At 38.0% G+C, this 21,093-nt stretch overlaps 1 protein-coding gene across 1 annotated transcript in view; it reads right to left on the bottom strand.

The window, feature by feature from the left end:
- Positions 1-1,774: 1,774 nt before the first annotated feature.
- asic4a (acid-sensing (proton-gated) ion channel family member 4a) overlaps positions 1,775-21,093 on the bottom strand; it is a 91,489-nt gene continuing 72,170 nt past the window's right edge. Inside the window, exons 2-10 of the mRNA XM_079464109.1 lie at positions 11,746-11,890; positions 11,374-11,501; positions 9,465-9,618; positions 8,419-8,472; positions 6,063-6,216; positions 5,606-5,697; positions 5,405-5,484; positions 5,033-5,152; positions 1,775-4,619 (exon numbers count right to left, since the gene is read on the bottom strand). Coding sequence (XP_079320235.1) covers positions 4,503-4,619; positions 5,033-5,152; positions 5,405-5,484; positions 5,606-5,697; positions 6,063-6,216; positions 8,419-8,472; positions 9,465-9,618; positions 11,374-11,501; positions 11,746-11,890 — 1,044 coding nt within the window. The 3' untranslated portion in view covers positions 1,775-4,502. The remainder of the gene's footprint in view (positions 4,620-5,032; positions 5,153-5,404; positions 5,485-5,605; positions 5,698-6,062; positions 6,217-8,418; positions 8,473-9,464; positions 9,619-11,373; positions 11,502-11,745; positions 11,891-21,093) is intronic.

The raw sequence follows: 21,093 nt of genomic DNA, 5'->3' as shown, positions 1-21,093 counted from the left end.
GCAGACTGTTTTCAGACACATCAGATCTGGAGGGCCACTATTCACAAAAATTTGGCTCCAGGTTTAATTCATCCAATTCAATGTGCTTAGGACTACTTTCAAACTTTTAGGCAGGTTTAATATTAGAGCAGGGTTGGATTGAAACTGCAGGACCGTGGCCCACCAGGAGCGGATCTGAATGCGCTATTATATTGCTTTTGCATTTGCATTTATATTTGGGTTATTGCAGCATGAATCAAAGGCTACCCAAAAGGATCTAGATTAAACGTCACTGTTAATGAGAGGCTGTACATTTTACGGCATTTTATGAACACAGTTTATTGGTTGTTCACCTCTATTTAAATGCCCCCTCTTTACCACAGACGCGACTTTCACGACACGACAGAAGACATTAGACATGGATTAGAACCCTTTATAATTTTATATTTTGTCCAAACTCGATGTGGTGCCGTGCAACGCGACAAAACCATTACGAACACCTGTCACATCCAGTGTAGACACGGTGTTAGGCTAAATGTGTCCAGTTTATTTAAAGAATTAAAAAAATGGAATGGAAAAATACAGTACAAAGAGAAAAAAATACCCCAAAAATGTGTATGAAACATAATTATTTCGAGTCCATGTGGGTATGAATTAGCATTTTGGGGGCTTAAATTACCTTTATCAGAAACTATCAGCTTACATTTTTTTAAGAGACATGACAAGTCACCTAAAAGTTATCTGTCGTTTAAGAGTCAACGCTTACCCACCGAAGATGACATTTTATGGCAATCTGTGTTTCCGCTACTATACAGGTGGCACTGTTAACCACTTTATAAAACAGTAAAGTATAAACAGATCCAAAAACACCAAATACTATGTGTATGTTTGTATCATCATACATATCTGCATCTTTTCAAACAATGCTGGCAAGGAAAAGTTAATAGCGTACCTCAGAGTTGACGTATTTTCTTTTGCAACCCTAGAAACGTGTTAGCATTTCAAGACATCCAGTTCCATCCAGTCTATTGAATGGGTTTTTGGTCAATTCCCTAAAATAAGTTATGTGGTTAGCAAGACTTCTAAATGTTTTCACCTTTAAATCTATGACGTAAAACACATCAGTAATGACGTGTTTTTGTGCATATACATATCACAAATAATGCAACATGGACACTTTCTTAAAACGTGAATGGGAATTGATTCACTCAATAATTACTTACAGGGAACACATTATTAATAAAGTTTGAAAGAGTTTTTGAAGACTTGTGGGGGTGACGTTTATGTTGAGCAACCGTAATGTAGTTATAGCCTCATTTTAGCTTTTTTTCTGATTGTATTTAGGCTTCAAAAGTAACAAATGTCGCGTTAATTTGTAAAGATAATATCATTAACTTGTTATCACGGAGAGTATTTTTTGCAATCTTCCAAAAGTCTCTGGGAAAAATTCATAGGCCCTATAGGCTTTTGGTCGAGGGAACCAGTGCGGCGCTAATTTCCCGGTTGGCCTACAAAAATAAGTCATCCCCCCTCAATTTGAGCAGTGAATTTGTAAAAAGCGACACCTACTTAAAACCTTTGATACAATAGCAGAAAAGCTATTGTAAAGTAATTGCTTATTTTATAGAATGAGGGAAAAGTCAAATATTCTGTGCTACTTGAGTTTATATAAATAGAGCTTACATTGTCTTAAAACCTGAACATTCTTTCAATATGTCTTAATGACTCTCTGTAGAATTGAAAGCTGTCAAAAGAGCTCATTACTGTGAAATGAACAGAGGCCAAGTGATTCATTCATCAAGATTTATTATTGGACTGCAGTACGTACCATTGTTACATTTATAAAATGTGTCCTAACGGAAACCACGGTCATAACAGCAGACCTTTGTACAAACTGTATAATGTGTTCTCTGTAGTCTTGTGCACAGTCCATTAGGCTCTGGAGTGTAATGGGTAATTAGCCTGATTAGTCCTGATGCCTTTAATCGTGTGGAAATCTCAACAGTCTGTTTACACTGTATGCTGCTTCGTCGCCTCATTTTATGACCCCCACGTGTAGCTAAATGGTGGTCCGGCCACCAAAAACTATTGGAAATGAATAGCACTAGAATAGTTTAAGTTAAAGCTGCGTAACGGTAATAGAGCTGAACGGTGCTTAAAGGGCCTAGCCGGGTTGTGAGGAAAACATAATATGATAATGTTGAATATTAATTATAACTGCAATTAAAATGATTGTAAAAGCAAAACCTTCGTAACCGAGCACGTTGTCAGGTAGTGAAATTTTAGAGACAAACGTCTACATTATCTTTGATGTAGGCCTTCACCTAAATCACATAAAAATACACAAAACAGATTTTTGTTCTAAAGCCAGGGAGTATGAAAGATAGTCAGCTTCTTCTTCAGGACCTGCGAGTTGTGCAGACGCTTGTTTGCATTTTAACGTTCGGAGGAATTCCTTCTGAACGCGAGAGATAGGCCGCAAGTGCAGAAATACACAACTGCATGAGTGCGTGAGGTTGACAGATAATGCCAAATCAAATTTGAGTGATTTGTTCCACCGCAATTCTTTGACATGCACTGGTATGTCAGCTGTTCTGCATTCACTGCTGGGAGCACAGTTATTTATGACAGTAAACTGTATTATTATGCATAACTGGCTCGGGTTGCCATCAAGACTCGGACGGGGAACCTTTAAAAATGTCACTGTGATGCAGTTTTATGAATATTAAAAACCCATATTAGCCATGATTACTTTTATATGGATGGACTGTGTGCGTGGTTTTGGTATACAAAAATGAAATGCCTTCTGAAAAATGTATGGACATCAATATGCAAAAGCTTTCTTGCTGATTGTATCTAACCAAGAAAGAAACTAATCTATAGCGGATATGTATTTATATGTGTCACTGCGACTTATAAATCTTGTGAAATACATCATTTAATATGGGAAAGGGTTCAAGTATAGGAGAAATGATATTGCACTTTTAGTAATAAAGGAATTTACATATACAGTATGTTTATATATACTGATTCTTGCTTTAAATCATAAAATCTTACATATACTTTAGAACATCTATTAATCTAATATCAACATATTCAAACATGAATCAGACAAATATACCATTTCCAGAACTGCACTTCAAATGTCTGATTAAAAAGTATTATTCACTCTAGTGATAGGCTTTGCTTCTTTTCTTGAAAAAAAGTTGTAAATGTTTGTAACGGTTGCTGTGACCATGCAAAGAATGGAGGGGTGCTACACAGTTGACAATCAGCCATATTTGGAAGCCACAGATGGATTTCTGGAATTAGTTGACCTTATGATTATACCTGCAGCTAAAATTGAAGGTTGTATTAGCGCTTGCTTAATATCACACGATAAAAGACATTGGCTTCCTAACAAAATGCTTTCACACTTAGCTAATTTTCAAAGATACTGCTAGACCTCCCAGCTAAGAATACAGAGAAAACCCCATCAAACTCCTTTTAAACCACCGCCATATAGTGTGTAGCATGAGATTACTCATAGTTTGAAACTGTGCTGAGCAAACACACTTTATCATTCTCTGTGGGGCCGTTTAACTCTGTCTCATTCATAAGTGAAACCAGGAACATACGGTCTGTTCTATTAAACACTTTCGGGAGGTCTGGGAAAGTGAATCCATCAACTGATGGTTGAAATTAACATTTTCCATATGGTTGCCACAATGTCATCTGGGCTGGCTGGGCTGTACTGTACACATTCTGCTCTCCAACAGGAATTAACCTTACAAAAAGATTATGTTTTTGCTGCTAATGATACCCATTACCAATCACACATTACGTCTCTATAATATAAATAACATTACAAAATTAGTGGACTATTCAATATACTTAAGTTAAATGAATCGTGAATCATTTGAGATAAAGAAAACATTTACCAGAGATACCCAATAATAATTGGATATTAACTTTTCTGACACACTATTCTACACCTTTCTCATGATTTACTTTATGAGTATTCCAGAGTAAATCTATTGTTCGGACACTCTGGATGCTAAGGGTTGGTTGTCATGATTCAAATACATAATTTACAGTTGTCAATTTATCTGAATTAGAATATTCCACAAGATGAGAATTCACTGAATAAAACTCTAACAGTTGACAAAATAGAGAGAATATAATGCTTCAAACTGAATCTGAATTATAAAGTAGACATCTAGATGTCATGCAGTCTATGCCTTGATGATATTTTAGACGCCCGGTATCAAAGTATTCGGTGTAGAAATGTGAGATTTGCAAGTGACTTCAGGTAGAGGAAGGGGTGTCAAATGGGTCTTCTTGCTGGGCCGCAATGGGGTGTCCAATCCGTGCCTGCTTTCATTCAGAAGCAAAGGTTTAGAGTTTGACTTTGGCTGTAGCTTTAACTGATGACAGCAATAGAGATCAGCACTGAGATTTGAGGGTCTATCACTGAGCCCAAACTCAGCACAGAGAGACTCTTTCTGTAGATGTCAACAGCACTAGACCTGCCGAAGAGATTCCTAGCAGGCAAAGTCTTCAAACACTCTGTGATGGGTATGGTGGTGATGATGGTGATTTGGGAGGACTGTGTTCGCGTAAGCTCCCTCCGAGTGACTCCGACTCATCTCTCCGGAATCCTGACAGGAACAATGAGATTCGTTTTTAATTCTCACATCTTAAAGTTCTGTTGTGAATGAAGTGGCTTACAAAAGTGCGACGATGCAAAAAGCGACCCAGACAGCAAAATTGTTGGCCCAGTTCAGTCCAAATTGGGAATATATTGTGTGGATTCCACGTGGGCCAGATGTAGGCTGGATCTGGGCACAATGTTGTCTAGGAAGGATTTTACTATGGTTTGCCGTCGTCAAAAATAATATAAAATCCCAGGCCCAGTTCACTGAAAAATTACCATATGTATGTGGCTTAACTTCCTTGTTTTAAATAAAAAATATATGTTAATGTTTTATTTCCATTTGTACTTTGTTGCTAAACACAAATTTGATCTCGGGGGTTTTTTGCGCTGCTGTTAGGACATTTACATGTTCCTCACCTTAGATTTCATTTCCTCAAGGTTTACTGTGGCGACTGTGCTGGCCTGTTGCTGCTGCTGGGTGTGTTTCTTTTCTTCTCGCTGTGGCCTGAGCAATCGCTCCAGTCTGTGTTTGATCACCTAAGAAAGTGAGAAGGGGAAAAGGGCATAATGAAAAGAAGGACAAATGAGGGGTATAAAGTAGGTTTTGCAGCCTCAGCTCTTCTATTGCTCAGCTCAGACGGCTGGCCTCATAGAATCTGCTCTTATGAGTCCAGAAGCAATCTTTAGAATGTTGAAAGAGAATAAAGACATTGCAGGGCTGCAGAACTACTTGTTAAAAATAAATGCATGCTTAATAGAAGCAAAGGAATAAAACAAAAGACAGGGTACCTCATATACGTAGTCCAGAATCTCTAAGATGGTAAGAACACTGGCCCCTATAAAAAGACCCATCTGTCCACCAATGTCCCCTGAAAATAATACAGACAAAACAACAGTTTACACACAGTACATACAGTTAAATCAAGGTCTAGAATACAGGTTTGACTACATTTCCATGCTATTGAGTTGTATATTTATTAGAATACCCACCTAATAATCCCGCAACGTCATATGCTTTTTTCTGTTCTATTGTTTCATAATTTAGAGCTTCAAAGAATATGTCCAAAACAAGGAAGTTGTCCCTACAACAACAAAACATAGTTAAGCAGACATTTCTATTTAATATACATAAATATAAATATTGCATTTAATACAATTTAAAGACAACATCGAAAGCTTCAAAATGTGAATATATACATATTTAAACAAAAAAGCATTTCTAATGAATAAGAGATGTTTAAGATTCACATTGGCAATTTTAAAAGGATAGTTCACCCAAAAATACAAATTCTTTGAGAAATGTTTCCGTACCTTTGTTTCACATTTGCATTAAAATACAAAATATCTTTTTCACCAATGGTCTTTGAATCCCACTGAATAAATTATTATGCTCAGTACAGAATGTTATCTGTCTCAAATTGTACTTATGGTGGAAAGATTGACAGACCTGATGTAGTCTTCTGACTTGTCGTATTTTCTGGATAGGTAGCGAGCAGAACCCCTACTGGGGATTTTAACCATGGAAAGCTCTTTGCCATAACGTGTCAGGTTACAGGGAGTTTCACAGGCACACGTGTCACCTGGACCTTTCTGTAAGAGCGCTGAAATGCACAAAGAAGAGGCACACAACATCAGATTAGAGTAGGAGGAGGAGAGCTGTAAGAGAACAGTGAGCATGTGTCTGTGTGAGAGAGCAGGTGCTCTGGCCCACATCTGCACACATTTTCTTCATTCATCAAACTAATGTGGAGAGATAACACCAGCGCTAAATAATCATTCATAAGATGCTGGAAATACACTCAGCGTGTTGTTCAGATTTAATTTGGTTTCTGAAGGACATCCAGAAGAGAGCACACAAACACATACACAAACTCACACAAACCTCTCTGGGAGGAGAGATTGAATGAAATGTTAACTGATATTCACTCAAAGATTTAAAGTACAACTGCCATTATGCTAGTAATATTTTTCATTCATAAACAAAACTTTACACTAAACATGCAAAACCTGGTGATAAATTCCAGTATTGTTTATTACATAACACATTGCAAAATCTAAACATTGATCCAGAAGCATATCCGATTTCATATTTATCTATATAATTCAATCTTAAAGATATTCCTTTAACATTTTTATTTCGTTATAAATGTTGTTTGTTGTATTTTCTGTAGCGTTGAAGCCTGAAACAGGACCAGCGTCTGGACCAGCATTGCTTACGTTTTCTGAAGTGGTCTTTATGAATAACCGGCCAAATATAGGACTGTACAGTATGTTTAGTCCTACTAATCTATTTTACCCATTTCTACTATTATCTGATATGTTTACTTTTGAATTACTATCTTATTTTATTATACATTACATTTTTTTGTGGACATAGAGGCCTCCTAGAGCAAAGTTTTATACCTAGAGGTTGATCTTTCGTAGCTCAGGAGATTCTATGAAGATGTAAGTTTTGTTTCATTTGGTATGATTTTGGTCTCAGATATTTTATCTAAAACATTTTATCTTATCTAAAAAAAGGTTTTCACGGTATTCGTTGGAAATGTTATCGAAATAAATAAATGATGCCATCAGTGAAATTAATTGTTAATTTTGTTATTTGGTCAACTAATCACATTCTTAATATGAGGCAGAGAGAGAGAGAGAGAGAGTTTGTTACCACGGTAACCTTTAAAGCAACATTTTGAATGGATGCTGAATAGTTATGACACAATTAAAACAACATTGATTCATTTTATAAGCGTTATCGGTATACTGTGACTCCCACACTTATAGGACAAAAAAGGAAAAACTAATTAGATGATTGATAAAATGTAAAATGAATATAGATTGTAGAGGTAACGTGATCTCAATTTGAGTAAATTTGATGAGAAATCTCTCTGATCATGTTCAATTTTAACTTGCAAAGAATCTCAGATGGAGGCATTTCTGGGTCTTTTTCTCAGAAGAAATATCTGAGATGCAGGCGGGTCGACATTAGCTGTTCTGGGCCCCCTGACTAAAAAACTACATTTTAGGGGGTCCCCCTTGGTAAGCTTGCGTATCGTTGCGCGGGCCATTAGAATCATCCTTGCTCTCCCCCAATGGCCCCGTGGACGCAGGAGACTAAGTTTCCATTTGCTCTCCATTTAATGCCTAGATTAAATAATTGAGTTATTGAGTAGATCTCAACTGTAATTTTTATAGGTTGTTTTGCATGATGGAAAAACCAGTTCAACCATAGAATATAAAAAAGATTTAAAGTTACCAATAAAGGAAAATCATTTAGTTTTGTTATACTATTTGAATATGCCAGTGCAGTGAATGTAAGAACAGGCAATTCTTTGAAAACGCATCAGAACTACCCATTAAATGGGGTCAGGGTTCTTTTTGACAGGGAAGATAATTAAATTTCTGGCTTATTAGATAAGGACTATCATAATTGTAATGATACATCTTTCATCGTCAACTTTTCATGAGCCGCTCCATTTAAGAGCATCATAAAATCAGTGGAACAAGACACCTTCAGTGTGCGATAACACCGTGAGGATATCAGAGGCTAATGCACCGCAGGGATCTCCAGCATAATGCTGTTCTGTAAAAGATGTCAAGGTTCCGCAGAACAGGTTAGAAACGTCATTCTGATTCATGAACTGAGTCTACAGCTCCCATGAAAGCGAAATAATCACCAACATAATTCTGTATCACTCCCACCCACATCACACAGAAAACGTCTGTTTATCTGGTATTGAATTATTTGTGGCCACCAACTCCAGAGATATTACACTCCGGGGTGTTTGCAAAAATTAAAAATGCTTGCTTACCAAGTGCTTTGTCCACACATTTGATTTTGCTGGGAGTACAGATATCGGCATCTCCTGAGAAACAAAATACATAATGACTCTGATCAATCAAAAGCAAGAATGATTACTGGTTTTTCACCGCCAGCCAAAGAAGAAAAAGCTTGAGAGGCAGAGAAAGAGGCAGTGCATTAAAATCACAGCTCCGCTTTGTTATTCATCCTGAAATGATATAGGGGAGTGTGTGACTGTTGAAGATGGGTTCCGGCTTCTTACGCCCCCCTCATGACCATCAGTCTGGGTCTAATTGTAGCGAAAATGGACAGGTCCAGACCCTCCCTAAGATGCGGTTAGAAAGACTTAAAACCCAATTCCTATCAACACAATGCCACAATAGGTCGAAGTCGCCATCCAAATTCATCAAAAGAACGACCGGTCTGAGAAAATATGTAGCATCTTTAGAAGTTCAAATGGCCTTTGAGTAAATGTTTCTGGAACTGCCTCTCTGTTCAAGTTGCATTATGGTAGATTGATTTGGAAACATAAAAGAAAAAAGGCAGAGCAGCAGAGCTTCCATTAGGGCTCCACCAGCGACAGACACACGATACGAAAAGCCACGCTGATAACAACTCAGGTGCGGTGCAGCTAATTTGAAAAGAGGTGTCTGGGGACAGAGAGCGTCCCTCAGTCCACAGGTTTTTTGGTATTGCAACAAGGAGGCAATAAATACTCTAAAATCGTGTTTAGTTTTTTTTTGCGCTTTGTCAGCCTGTTCGAGTGGAACGTAAAAAATCAGCAGGTGGTGGTTTATCGTATCACTCCTTGAGGGAGGCTTGTCAAATTACGATGATCAAAAATGTCCCCCAAGTCGCTAAACGAACAAATAGAGCTCCTTATATTGTGTGACTAGACAGAAAGTTAATTTAGAGACTTGTATTAAGCTTTCGGCTCTGCTGCCTGAAGAAAATTGGATGAGAAAAGTTTATTCATTTAGTATTAAAGCAATTAAAGGAATACATTAGCGCACTGATAAGCTTGAGTGGGAAATTAATGTGGCGGTGTTGCGTTACCCGGCATGTGCACCATCCTGCACTTGCACTCACGCAGAACCTCCAGAGTCTCGCAGCGCAGGCGGCAGGCGCTGATACTGTAGGTATCATAACCTGGGATCATCTGCTCGCTGGTGGAACGGCAGTTGCCCCAAGGCTGGGGCAGGTAGGTCAACTACGGAGAGAACGAGAGAGAGAGAGTAAAATAAATAAAGAAGGGTTAGAGAATGTGTAAGAGAGAAAGACAAGGTTTGTAAGAGGAGAGGCAGACACAAAAGAGGAGGTTAGAGCAAAGAAAGCAAGCAAGAAAGTCTGTTGAATTTCAACAAAATCAAACTTTCAATCAAACACAAAAACAAGCTGAATGTCGGTTTCGGAAAGTTTTTTTCGAACATGGTTACCCATTTCCTAAAATAAGGGTTCTTAGTCCCTTATTGGATAATTCTGCCAGAAAAGCCTCATCCAGCAAGCAAAAGAGCATACCCACGCATCATCCAGCAAGCAAAAGAGCATACCCACGCATCATCCAGCAAGCAAAAGTGCACACCCACGCATCATCCAGCAAGCAAAAGTGCACACCCACGCATCAGGCAGCAAGCGTGAGAAAGAGAACGCCCATCAATTCCGGCTGACGTTTGTTTGTTTGCTCACTGCATTTCGCTGATGAATGTTATATAAACCATGGATATCACGCTGGAATTGGCGATCGTTTGAATCGACAGATGGTGCTGTCCCAACGCTATGCGATGCTATCCAGGAATAATGCGATAATGTCTTGTGTGCTTGTGTTGTAGTTCCGCCCCTCCTGCACGCTTCCAGGAGCTCAACTTTTTCCGAAAATAATCGTACAGCTGTATCTGTATTTTATAAATTTGATCAAACTAAATACTCTTCGAAGATACAAAGTATGCAATATGACTGTATGGGTACTCAAGATAACATGAGATTGGCAGAAAATGTATCTTTAATGATACCACGTAAACTTTTTACAAAATATTGCTGTTATATTGCTTAAAAGTGAATATGAACTTTGTACAGATAATAAAAGTTATTTTGAACTATTTCTCCAGTTTTATTTTCTGCAAATAGAAACAATATTTTTATTTTTTAATATGGTAGAAATATTGTTAATAATTTACAGAATGGAACCATTTACCCAAATGATAATTTTACCTAAACACATACCTAAAAATAATACATTATAAAACATTGTACATTTTGAAATCAAATAAAAAACGTTTCTGTCAGAATTTGCCATTGAATTAAACAGAACCTTTACACTGATTTGCATTGATAAAAGCAATAGCACATAACAAGTTAGCCGACATTCAAAACAAGTTAAAGAAAAACAATTAACAGAATTGTTAATTGAGAAAAGACTATTCTGCCCTACAAAGGCAAAGCATAGTAAAATGTAATACAAATTTACTTAAGGCTTGAAATTTGCTTTATGACATCTGTTTTCGTTTCATTCTTGTACCGTTTCAGAAAAACGAGTGTTTGCGTAGTTACTGCACTTTGTCTTTGTGGAGCAGTATTATAGTTTATTGTTGTTTGCCATATGCTCCTTCTCAAAATTTGGTCTGGTTCTAATGTCACAGGCAGACAGATAGGTTTGAGCGGATATGTTATAGCTTTAGCCTCACAGTATTATGAGTTGTCAACTCGCTAGCGGTATTCAATTAGAAAGATTTAAGTGGATACAGACATTAAATATGCATGATTCGTGATTCATGGCAAGTGAGGTAGCTTTCCAACTGCCAAGCACTTTACTGACTCTGACTAAATGTGTTTTATAATTGCAAAGAAATCTTCTTCCAATAATTGGCTTGCTAATTGCACCCAAAAGATTTGTATGTGGGTGATTTTTTTCATAGGTCCAACAGGTCTTAAAAGTTTGAGAACTGCTGATCAAAATGAAGGTTCATACCCTTTGCTCCTGACAGGAAACAAAAGTCTGAAATCCCGGAGAAACTCCAAAGCCCAGCTGATGGATGTACGGTGGCTCATCCTGACTGTGGATCTGAACACGTATTCCTGCCTCTAAAGATGTTTCATCTGCACAAAACAAGACCGGATGAACAGGACAGGTGGGGGGTGAGAGACCGAAAATGTGAAAGTGAAGATAAGTCTCACATATCCCCCCATCAATACAAATGGAAAAAACACATAAAAAATAAGACAGGAATTTGGAAGTGTTTATCTAAACAGATTGTGCAGACACGCTGCTAAGAACCAGATAATATGGGATGACGTTGCAACTTTTGGGGGAAAATCATCTCTCTCAGGTATTATTACTCACTTGTCTCCTTCCAGATGGGCAGATATTCATCCTGTTGGATATCCAGCATAATTTCCAACCCGTTTCCCATCCCTCCTTGTTTCGTCTTCCTGGACGTTGTTTTGTTCCCATTAAAAGTATAACATTTTCCGTACCTTGTGTACACCTGCAAGAAAAGAGGCATTATTAAAAATGAGTCTAACATGATCGAGGGGGAAAACAAATGCACTATAATCTTTGGTAGCTATGATCTTTGTTTCATTTAGATTTAATATTTAAAGATGAACCTTTTGATCCCTCAAAGCGATGGATTTTTAGACACCTCTTTTAAGATGACTCATCCGGGAAAAGGTCACTTTAAACATCAAATGTTTTGAGGCATTACATTCTTTACATAAGCCATAGAAGATAGCTTTGCAGCTCTCAGAAAAAATGAAAGACACATTAGTTGCAAAAAATGTCAGTGTTCTACCCTGAGCATTTGTATTCTGTGGCATTGCAAACAATGTTTACTCTGTCTCATTTCTGTCGTATTTATTTGATATAAGAGTGAGACGTTTCGATCTCCGTTGCATTATCATGCGATGTTTATTCCCCCAACAAGAGGAATATAAGTCGTCCACATCCTCAGAAACATCTCTGCCTTCACCGCGAAATGATCACATCAAAATAATTGCTCCACATGGGTAACATTGATAAGAAAAGACAGAATCTAAAGCAATAACTCTTCAAAGTGGACATATATGAACTATCCTTCCATGAAACACAATCACTAAAAAAATAAAAACTGTGCTATTTATTGTTTATAGTCCTTGTCTCCTTTCAAGTAAAATGACTAAAAGACTATTATTCAGGTCCTCTGTTGCCTGACGTGCCATACTCAAAAACAAAAAACAAGGGTGACAAATAAATGTTTGGAGGGAATATATCACAGAGAATGACAGGTAGATGACACAGTAATAACAGAACTTTAAATGGGTGTCCAGCAACCATGAATACAGAAAGAAAATCCAATAAATTCAACCATTGTCAAAAAGTTTCAGAAATTGAGCTTTTAGCGTTAGTTTTGGGGCCTGACTCAAGCTAAAAGCTTTTTTCTCAATGTTTTTGTTCCAACTTATGGCTAATGTGACTATTCCAATCACTACCATAACTAAAATAAAAGTTAGAGACAAAGGCAGAAATATCTTTTGATAATATTTACAAAACTTTAATGGCCTGCAGGATATATTTTTGTGTGAATACAACAATATTTCATATTCCAAAAGTAAAAACTGAATCTTTGCTTTCCATCAACTCATGAATGTCTTAAAGGTTGATTAAAATGTGAGGAAATTGGATGTTTGTCAAAGACATCATCCAGATCCTGAAAGAGGATCAAACAATTAAGTATTTGCTTGTTTTTGGATCTGTAGATGTGGAACACTTTCAGACGATGTGTAACAGTGCCCCCTACTAAATAAAAGTAAAATCACGTTTTAAAGTAAAATGGAATAATGTAAAAAGGCGCAAGTAAAACTGTTTGTGACTTCCGGTTCTCAGGGAACTTTAACTAGCCTAACCAACCATACTTCCTCGCTCAACCAGCTTCACCGGTACTGACACACCGCATGCCTGTGATGATACACCAGCTACACCAGCACAAAACTAGCATTAACCAGCCTAGGCCATGGTTCATGCTGGCCTAAGATGATTTATTTTAGCATGGTTTTCGCATGGTAGCATTAAAATTCACTGTTATAAATCAACCAAATCTCTTGGTGATAAGGAAGGCCTTCGAGGGGTCACACTGGAATATAACCCACGGCTGTTCATTTAGCAGCACGTGTGTGGAGTTTGATCTCAGCTGGCTCTGTGCGAATCAAAGCAGGGCTCTCTGAGCAATATGCGCGTGTGGTAATTGCAAGCTGCAGCTGTGGACCCCGCACACCACACAACTGTAATTAAAGTCGAAGACAGCCATTGTTTTCATAGGCAGATGGTGGTCCAACAGGATAAAAAAACACATTAATGTAAACTTTGATTTGTATTATCAGACTGTTAACAGACGACACACAATCAGACGCATAGGGCTGTCAATACATGTAAAGTGGGGCAACTGGTAAACTTGTAAAGAGAATGAACAATATATGTGGTACTTGACAAATAACCTGTAAATGTGTCGTATAGTGTGACAGCAAAAATGTAGAAAAAGAATAAACAATGAAGACATTTTTATTTTGTCACAGCAAAGGACACACAAACGGTTCTTACACAAACAAATTATTATTATTTATTATTAGCCAGGTCCTGTCAACAGCACTGGTTACCTATTACGTAAGCAACGTATTAACTTTAAATTCTTACTGACCACCTAAAAAGCCCTACACGGTTTAGCTCCACAGTACATGAGTGCGCTTCTACGACTATACAGTCCCTCACGTTCACTACACTCCTTGGGCTCTGGACAGTTGGTAAAACCTAGTTTCAAAATCAAGTGCAGGTGGTATGCTTTTCCTACCTAGTGCCTAAACGCGGAAACAGTCTGCCGAATAGTGTGTGGTAGGCAGACACACTCTGTCAGTTTAAATCTAGATTAAAGACACATCTCGTCAACCTTGCGTACACAACACTAATATAATGCAAATCCTCTAAGGGATTATTAGGCTGCTTTATTCAGATCAACCAGAACCAGGAACACTTCCTATAACAACTGATGCACTAGTAGAATTATATTTTGCTCTCAGTTGTCTTTTCTCATTGTTTCGAGGTCTGTAACCAGCCCAGATGGAGGAGCTGAAAGAGGGAGGCGGCGAGTCTAGATAGTGGAGCTAAAAGAAGGAGGCGGCGATTAGCTATTAGAATATTAAGATAAAATTAAATCTATCTTTAATTTCTTTTTTTGTGTGCATGTAGCCCAGTTGTGCAAGCACTGTCGAGCTTGTAGAGATGCAGCAGTGCCAGAGGAGAACTGGTTCCCCTGGCTGTGCATGGGTTCTCCCAAGGTCTTTTTTCTCCACTAGAGTTTTGGATTCCTCCTGGTTTGCACATTGGCAGCACTTGTTTTGCTCGCCAGGCGTTGCTCACCTAGATTTAGAATTTTGTATTTGTCAATATTATTATAAATGTAAGATTTTGCCTGAATTATTACTACCCCATAGAGGAATTGATAGTGTGCATAATATATTACCTGCGTTTCTCTTCTATTATCTTCTGTGTCTATCTCTTTCTCTGTGTGTGTTTGTCCATGCGTGGGTTGGTGGGTGTTGGTGTGTGTGTCAGTGCGTGTATGTTATTTAATGTATTGCTTATAGTTAACATGTGTTCATGTACCGCTGCTTTGAAACAATGAAAAACGTAAAACGCGCTATATAAATCAAAGTTGATTTGAACGATAAATTTGGCACGTACCCATATACAAAGTTTAATTTGTTTAATTATTTTAAATCAGTATTACATTTATCTAAGTAATATTTCATAACTAATTATAATTAGAAATAGCTATAGTGGGAATTGCTTGGTTTTATTTATAAAACTATAGTGGTGTCTACTGGTTTGTGATGGATTCTATTGATCGGGTGTTATCAGGCAAATTAATCCTATTCCCAAAAACACACTACAGAAAGGAATTTTGAAATGGTTTTATTGGAAAAAGCTAATGGTTTATAAATGCATTTTAATGGACACCATTTTTATAATGGTTTCTATTTGGAGTATTGTTTTTTTCAGCAGGGCATTTTGTTCATTCAGTTAATGTTAGCTAATGCATTTGCTAATGTTAACAAATAAGAAAAATTGTAAAGTGTTACGGATAACATTTATGGTTCAGTTTGGAACATTTCAAGAACAATGTCAAAGGCAATTGTTCCAAGTGTTCCAATAACTTCCATTCACACTACTCATAAAATATAAACATACACTTTCATGTAACTCATATGCCATAAGCTAAATAGTCGGTAATTTTACAATAGTACAGGTTTTGCAAAATATACTCTTGAAAGAAAACCAAAAGTTTCACTGCTTTCCACATAGTAACATGAAAAGTGGATTTTCAACATTCATAGTGTGAAAACTAACTGTCTGACTGACAGGAGCTATTAATGTGAAAAGATCTCACCGCAGCAGCCTCAGAGATAGCAGTCCAAGTACAATCGATCCAGTCTTGTTTATTGACATGTTTAGGTTACCATTGCCCCTCTAATCTGAACCAATGGGAAACCAGAGACACTGTGTAGACCAGTGGGAGAGAAATTATGGAGAAGACATTCCACAGTTATGCTCCACAACTTCAACTTTCAGAGGACAGTTGGCTTTTGTGTTCACAAATGATGTTTCAGAAGGGCAATGGAAGTGTTCCCATCATGCAGCAGTGCAAATGGCTGCTGGCACAGTCTCCTCTGCCTCATTTCTTTGCCTTAGAGACCGGCTCCCAGTGCCACTCTGATTGATGGATCATTTTCTCTAGTAACATCTCGCCCAAAGTCAGCAAAGGCAAACAGTCCAACTTAAGTCTGTTCCCGGATGCAGTGTGTTACTAAATCCCCCAGGTGCACAACAAAAGGCTTTGCCTGATGAGTTATGGCCATTTAGATTTTTATCTTAAAATATGTATCCATCTAAGATTACAATAATACCACTAACTGGTAATATTGCATATTTGTATATAATGCCTATGCAAATAGAGTGCTTTTATGGCACATAAAGAAACAGAAAATCTGTTGCATTGCAATAGTAAACTGTTGCATCACCTCAAAAACCAGAATGTAATGAATTTGCTGAAATTACAGTAATGTAGCCGCCTGTATGAGAAAAGAGTAATTTTATTCAGGCAAATACAATATTTGCTTACCTTTTAAACCCTTTCACAGCGGACCACTAACACGGCAGCTTTCAGCTTCTACCTCTGTTGAAGAAATGCCAGACTGCCAAACATTTGCATAAATCTTCCCTTTCCACTAACATCCAACTTAATTGGGCTTAATGTCTGGCCATTAGCTGTCCTCAGTGAGCATTTTCTCTTCAAATTGCTTTGTTTCTCTACCCTTCCACTCAGTTTGATGCGTCTTTAGCTGTCTCTCCAAGCACAGGATTTCTGCACCGAGATTAGGTGAAACCCAGAACCTTTCATTTACAGCAGGCATCTGTTGAAATCCACCGCTTGGTGTTCTTCAATTATCCAGGGAAGCTGCAAGAGAAATTCAGTTTCTTAACATGCGGTCTGTGAGCTGCTCTGAAGGCTGCGTGAAAGAGGGTTAAAATGTCAGCACTGGTGTTTGTAGGATTTCAGCTAACTGCCCGACGCCAGTCTTATGGCAGCGTGGCATAGACACGGAATTGGGAAATCTATTAATTTGTGTTCATGGACAAGAATATCCCCATTTTTTCATGTCACTGAGCATGAGCATTTTTTTATGTCACTCAGCACGACTTCAATACCATCTTGTAAAATAAGTATGAATTCCCATCAGATTGCGTTGATATATATTTATACATATGAAAGATACCGCATATTAAAATACATTACACTAAAAGTTGTTATGGGTGACACAGAAAAAGTATTGCTGACTGACACGAAAAAGGAAACACAAATTTATAGATAACAGTTTGCGACACTGTCACACATTCCTTGTGAGAATGTGCTGAACTGCCACATATAGGTTTTTAAACAGTTGAGGTTTTATCATTTATAATCAATCATTTGCCCTAAACATGGTTGTGTGGTCAAATATAGGGCTTTAACCAGCCCGAACTCAAGGAAATTCATAACTATTTTACAAGGTGGCTAATTCGAATGCAGTTTTATGATGTGAATACGATTATTAGAAAAACGTCTTACTGAAGCCCCTCCCCTAAACCTAAAGTTGAAAATGAAAAACCTAAACCTAAATGAATGAGATCGTATGAATTCATAGGAATTAGCAACCTCGTAAAATAGTTATGAATTGATGTGAAATTGTGTTAGATCGAACTTATGGGGTGATTCAACCATCTTGTTTACCTCAGCAAATATGCGTGAAAGTAGAAACCGATTTGCTTATGAATCACTTTCAGTAGCTGTTAAATGATCATTTTAAGCATGTAATGTTGTTTTTAAGCATTCTTTACTACTTTTGATTTAGCTTTCACACATAAATAGTAGAAACAAACAAATAAATATATGGATTTAAATGATGAATCTATAGAAATACTTCTATATCATGATTCAAATTGTCAGCGTCTCTTTTATAGAATTGAGTGCTTCTCTTTTGTGCAATATTTGAAATTCTTCAGAGTAACGGTGCAAACTTTTAAACAGCCAGGCTAAACAGTTTAGGCAGAAAGTACGCATTGTACGCTTTGGCAGGTTGTCAAAAACGTTACATGTATGATATGAGTTTATAAGTTTATAAAATAACTGACTGGCAGTGTACTTCCCTAGCTTATGCCCCATGCATAGCAGGCAGATAAATGGGTCATGTCTCAATCAACACTCCGCTACACTTGTTCATAGAGGATTATCAGAGTTCTTTATCTTGCTACGTTAATCTGAGATAGAAAAACTCTTGTGACTCAGGTGGGATGTATTAGGACATGCATGTCCCTCTGTAGTGAGAAGGTATCCTCTATTGTGGCTGTTCATAAAGACAACAATACAATGAAAAATAAACTATGTAATTACAATGAGGGCAACCACTTTAGTGTCTAAGGGAGCACGGAAGAGTGATTGGAATAAAACGGAAAATCTTTTCAAGATAGCATCAAAGATTTGAACATCCCTGAAAATACTAGCAAATAAAGCACAGTTTAATAACGTGAAGTAGACTTTTAGAAGAGGCTTGCATGAATACCTTAAAATACATAAAAATCAAGCATCGCGTTAGTTCAGGCAGGTCACGTCAGTTTAGATTGATCCATCTGACAGTCACCTGTTCCGACATGCACCAATCCTAATCCGACACACACCACAGCGCAGCATTTAAATTCCCATTCATTCCGCATCACAGCCTGGCAGTAACTACAGTTTCTCCCACCCTCCATCCCCAACTTCACCTCATTTACAAATCAAATCTGTGCTTCAGTGATTACGCGTTCGTGTATCACATGTATGTATTTCATGGTTCTGTTCGATACTCAGGGGGTTTTCGACTCTCGGATCTCCCCGTCCCTTCCAGGAATTCGTGCCGGACGAGCGCGCGGAGTCTGCCCAGAACAGAACCATAACCCCAACACCAAATAGATGCTTTACTATTCAATAAAATATGTTTTCAAACGTAAGTGGTCCTGACTGAACATTTAATTTTGCACACAAAATTGTGCATATTGATGTGTTAAATTGATAGGTCCCCCAAAAATGAAAATTCTGTCATCATTTACTTGTGATTTCAAACCTGTATGATTTCTGCAGAAAATCAAAAAGAAGATATTTTTAACAAAGTTGGTAACCAAACTGCACTGGACTCCCTTCATTTATACTTAGACTAAACCAATGCAACTGAGTGGGGGCACATAACAACATTCTTCAAAATATATCTGGGGAAATAAGAAAGTCATGCAGGGATGACAGGTGTAACATGTCCACTGACGATAAACGAAGCCACGGTTGATGTAGGTGAATGGTGAGTACATTTAATAAAAAGTGGAACCGGAGCAAACAACTGGGTAACAACAAGCAAAATATATCCACGGAACAAGAAAACACAAAGAGTAAAACATCCATTGAAACATACACCAACATTACTGTTACAAGGAAAGCGGGACGCGAGCCGTGAGGGAACGGCCAAGGCCGGTGATGCGAGTGATAATGAGTGTCAGCTGCGAGTTGCACCGGTCTCGCATCTCTCATGGAGGAGCTCCGGGAGCATAAAAGGGAGCAACAGGAGGGTACGACGAGAGTGGACCAGGCCTGGATTATATGTGATGTTTTATTATGTTGGTGTGGCCGGCAGTCGACAGTGACGGAGCATGAACCGCACGCGGTAAGTGAAACTGTTTTCTTTGACCAAGTGTGTGCTTAAGTTCTACCCCTCTCTCCCACATGGGTTGCATGGTTTCTTTACGTTCTTTACAAATTTTCATTGCATTTCTATCGAGAAATTACTATTGTTGTTTTGAAATATTCGATTAGTTATCACTCTGTTTATATCTCAAACAGAATTCTGTTACGGTGCTTCTGAAGGCTGTCCGGAGCTGCCTTCATGCCTAAACGCTGCCATTGTTTAATGAGACAGCGAGGCAACAAGTCAGCTGCCTAAGCTTTCAGATGCAGCCATGGTATTTTGCGTATTACTTTGTGTGCAAACTTTAGACGCATTTTAGCACGTAACCCGACCCTACCCCTACACCTAAACCTAACAGTTTGTATATTATAATATTAAACAACACATAACGTGCAGATGCAGTCACAGATGCTATTTATAAAAAGAATCAAATTCTAAGCGTTCCGAGCACAAAAGAACCTCTTCTCTGTCTGCTGCAAAACTGGTTCCGGTTGGGAAACCAAATGGGTTCTGCAGGAACATCAGCTTCGATTGCAAAATTGCATTGGCTCTCGTGTCTCGTGAATCGTTGCGTCATTACATTTGCTTATGTTAAGAAACGCCATTGGCTGTCCAGCTCCGATTGTGTCTGACGCTAAACTGGAATGTTTATGCCACTTGCGTGCGTTCCTGCAGCCGTCGTCGCCGATGATTAACCTACTGTCTAGGATATCTTATGGCTATAAAAGACTCGGAATACATCGCTACCTGTTTTTTTGTAATGTTTTTACACAGTTTGTGTGTGTGTGTTTAAATAAATGCCTGTGGCTAGCCTGTTGCATGTTTTTTAATCGTCAGGAGGTGGGTAGGTTTAGTGTAGGAGTGGGGTTAAGATTTCTAAAATATCTATAATTTTATATAAAAGTACAATTAAAACATATTTTTAAAGTCGTTTCAGTTTTACAAGGGCAAATAACTGAGGGTGTCACGTTAATAAACAAAGCATAACACTGACACGCATTTGCAACTGGACCGGCACGTCTGCTACAGGGTTAGAAATGGGACAGGATTTGGAAGGACAGCGGCGATACGTTTTAGTATGCCATACTTTTCTAAACAGCGTTTATTTATTCCAGTGCTCTCCTGCATTGATTTCCAGCTGCATTACACTAAGCCTGATATTTATATAAACACAAACAAACTGAGAGATGATCCAAAATCATTATCTGTGCAAATCGACAAGATGCCACAGATGCTGTGGATACATCGTAACTTGTATTGACCCCAGATAATTCATGACAAAATGTATTACACGTTTTAAACAGTAACACTCAAATCGCTCACTGTGTTCTCTCATGAGGCCATTAGTGAGAGCAAATGTCATGTCAAGCAAATGTCTGTGTTCTGTGCTTCACAGCTAGTGAATTTGACAAAG

This window comes from Barbatula barbatula, assembly GCF_947034865.1.
Source record: "Barbatula barbatula genome assembly, chromosome: 9".
Taxonomy (NCBI): Eukaryota; Metazoa; Chordata; class Actinopteri; order Cypriniformes; family Nemacheilidae; genus Barbatula; species Barbatula barbatula.
The sequence above is the reverse complement of the archived record's forward strand: the minus strand, read 5'-3'. Positions and strand labels throughout refer to the sequence as shown.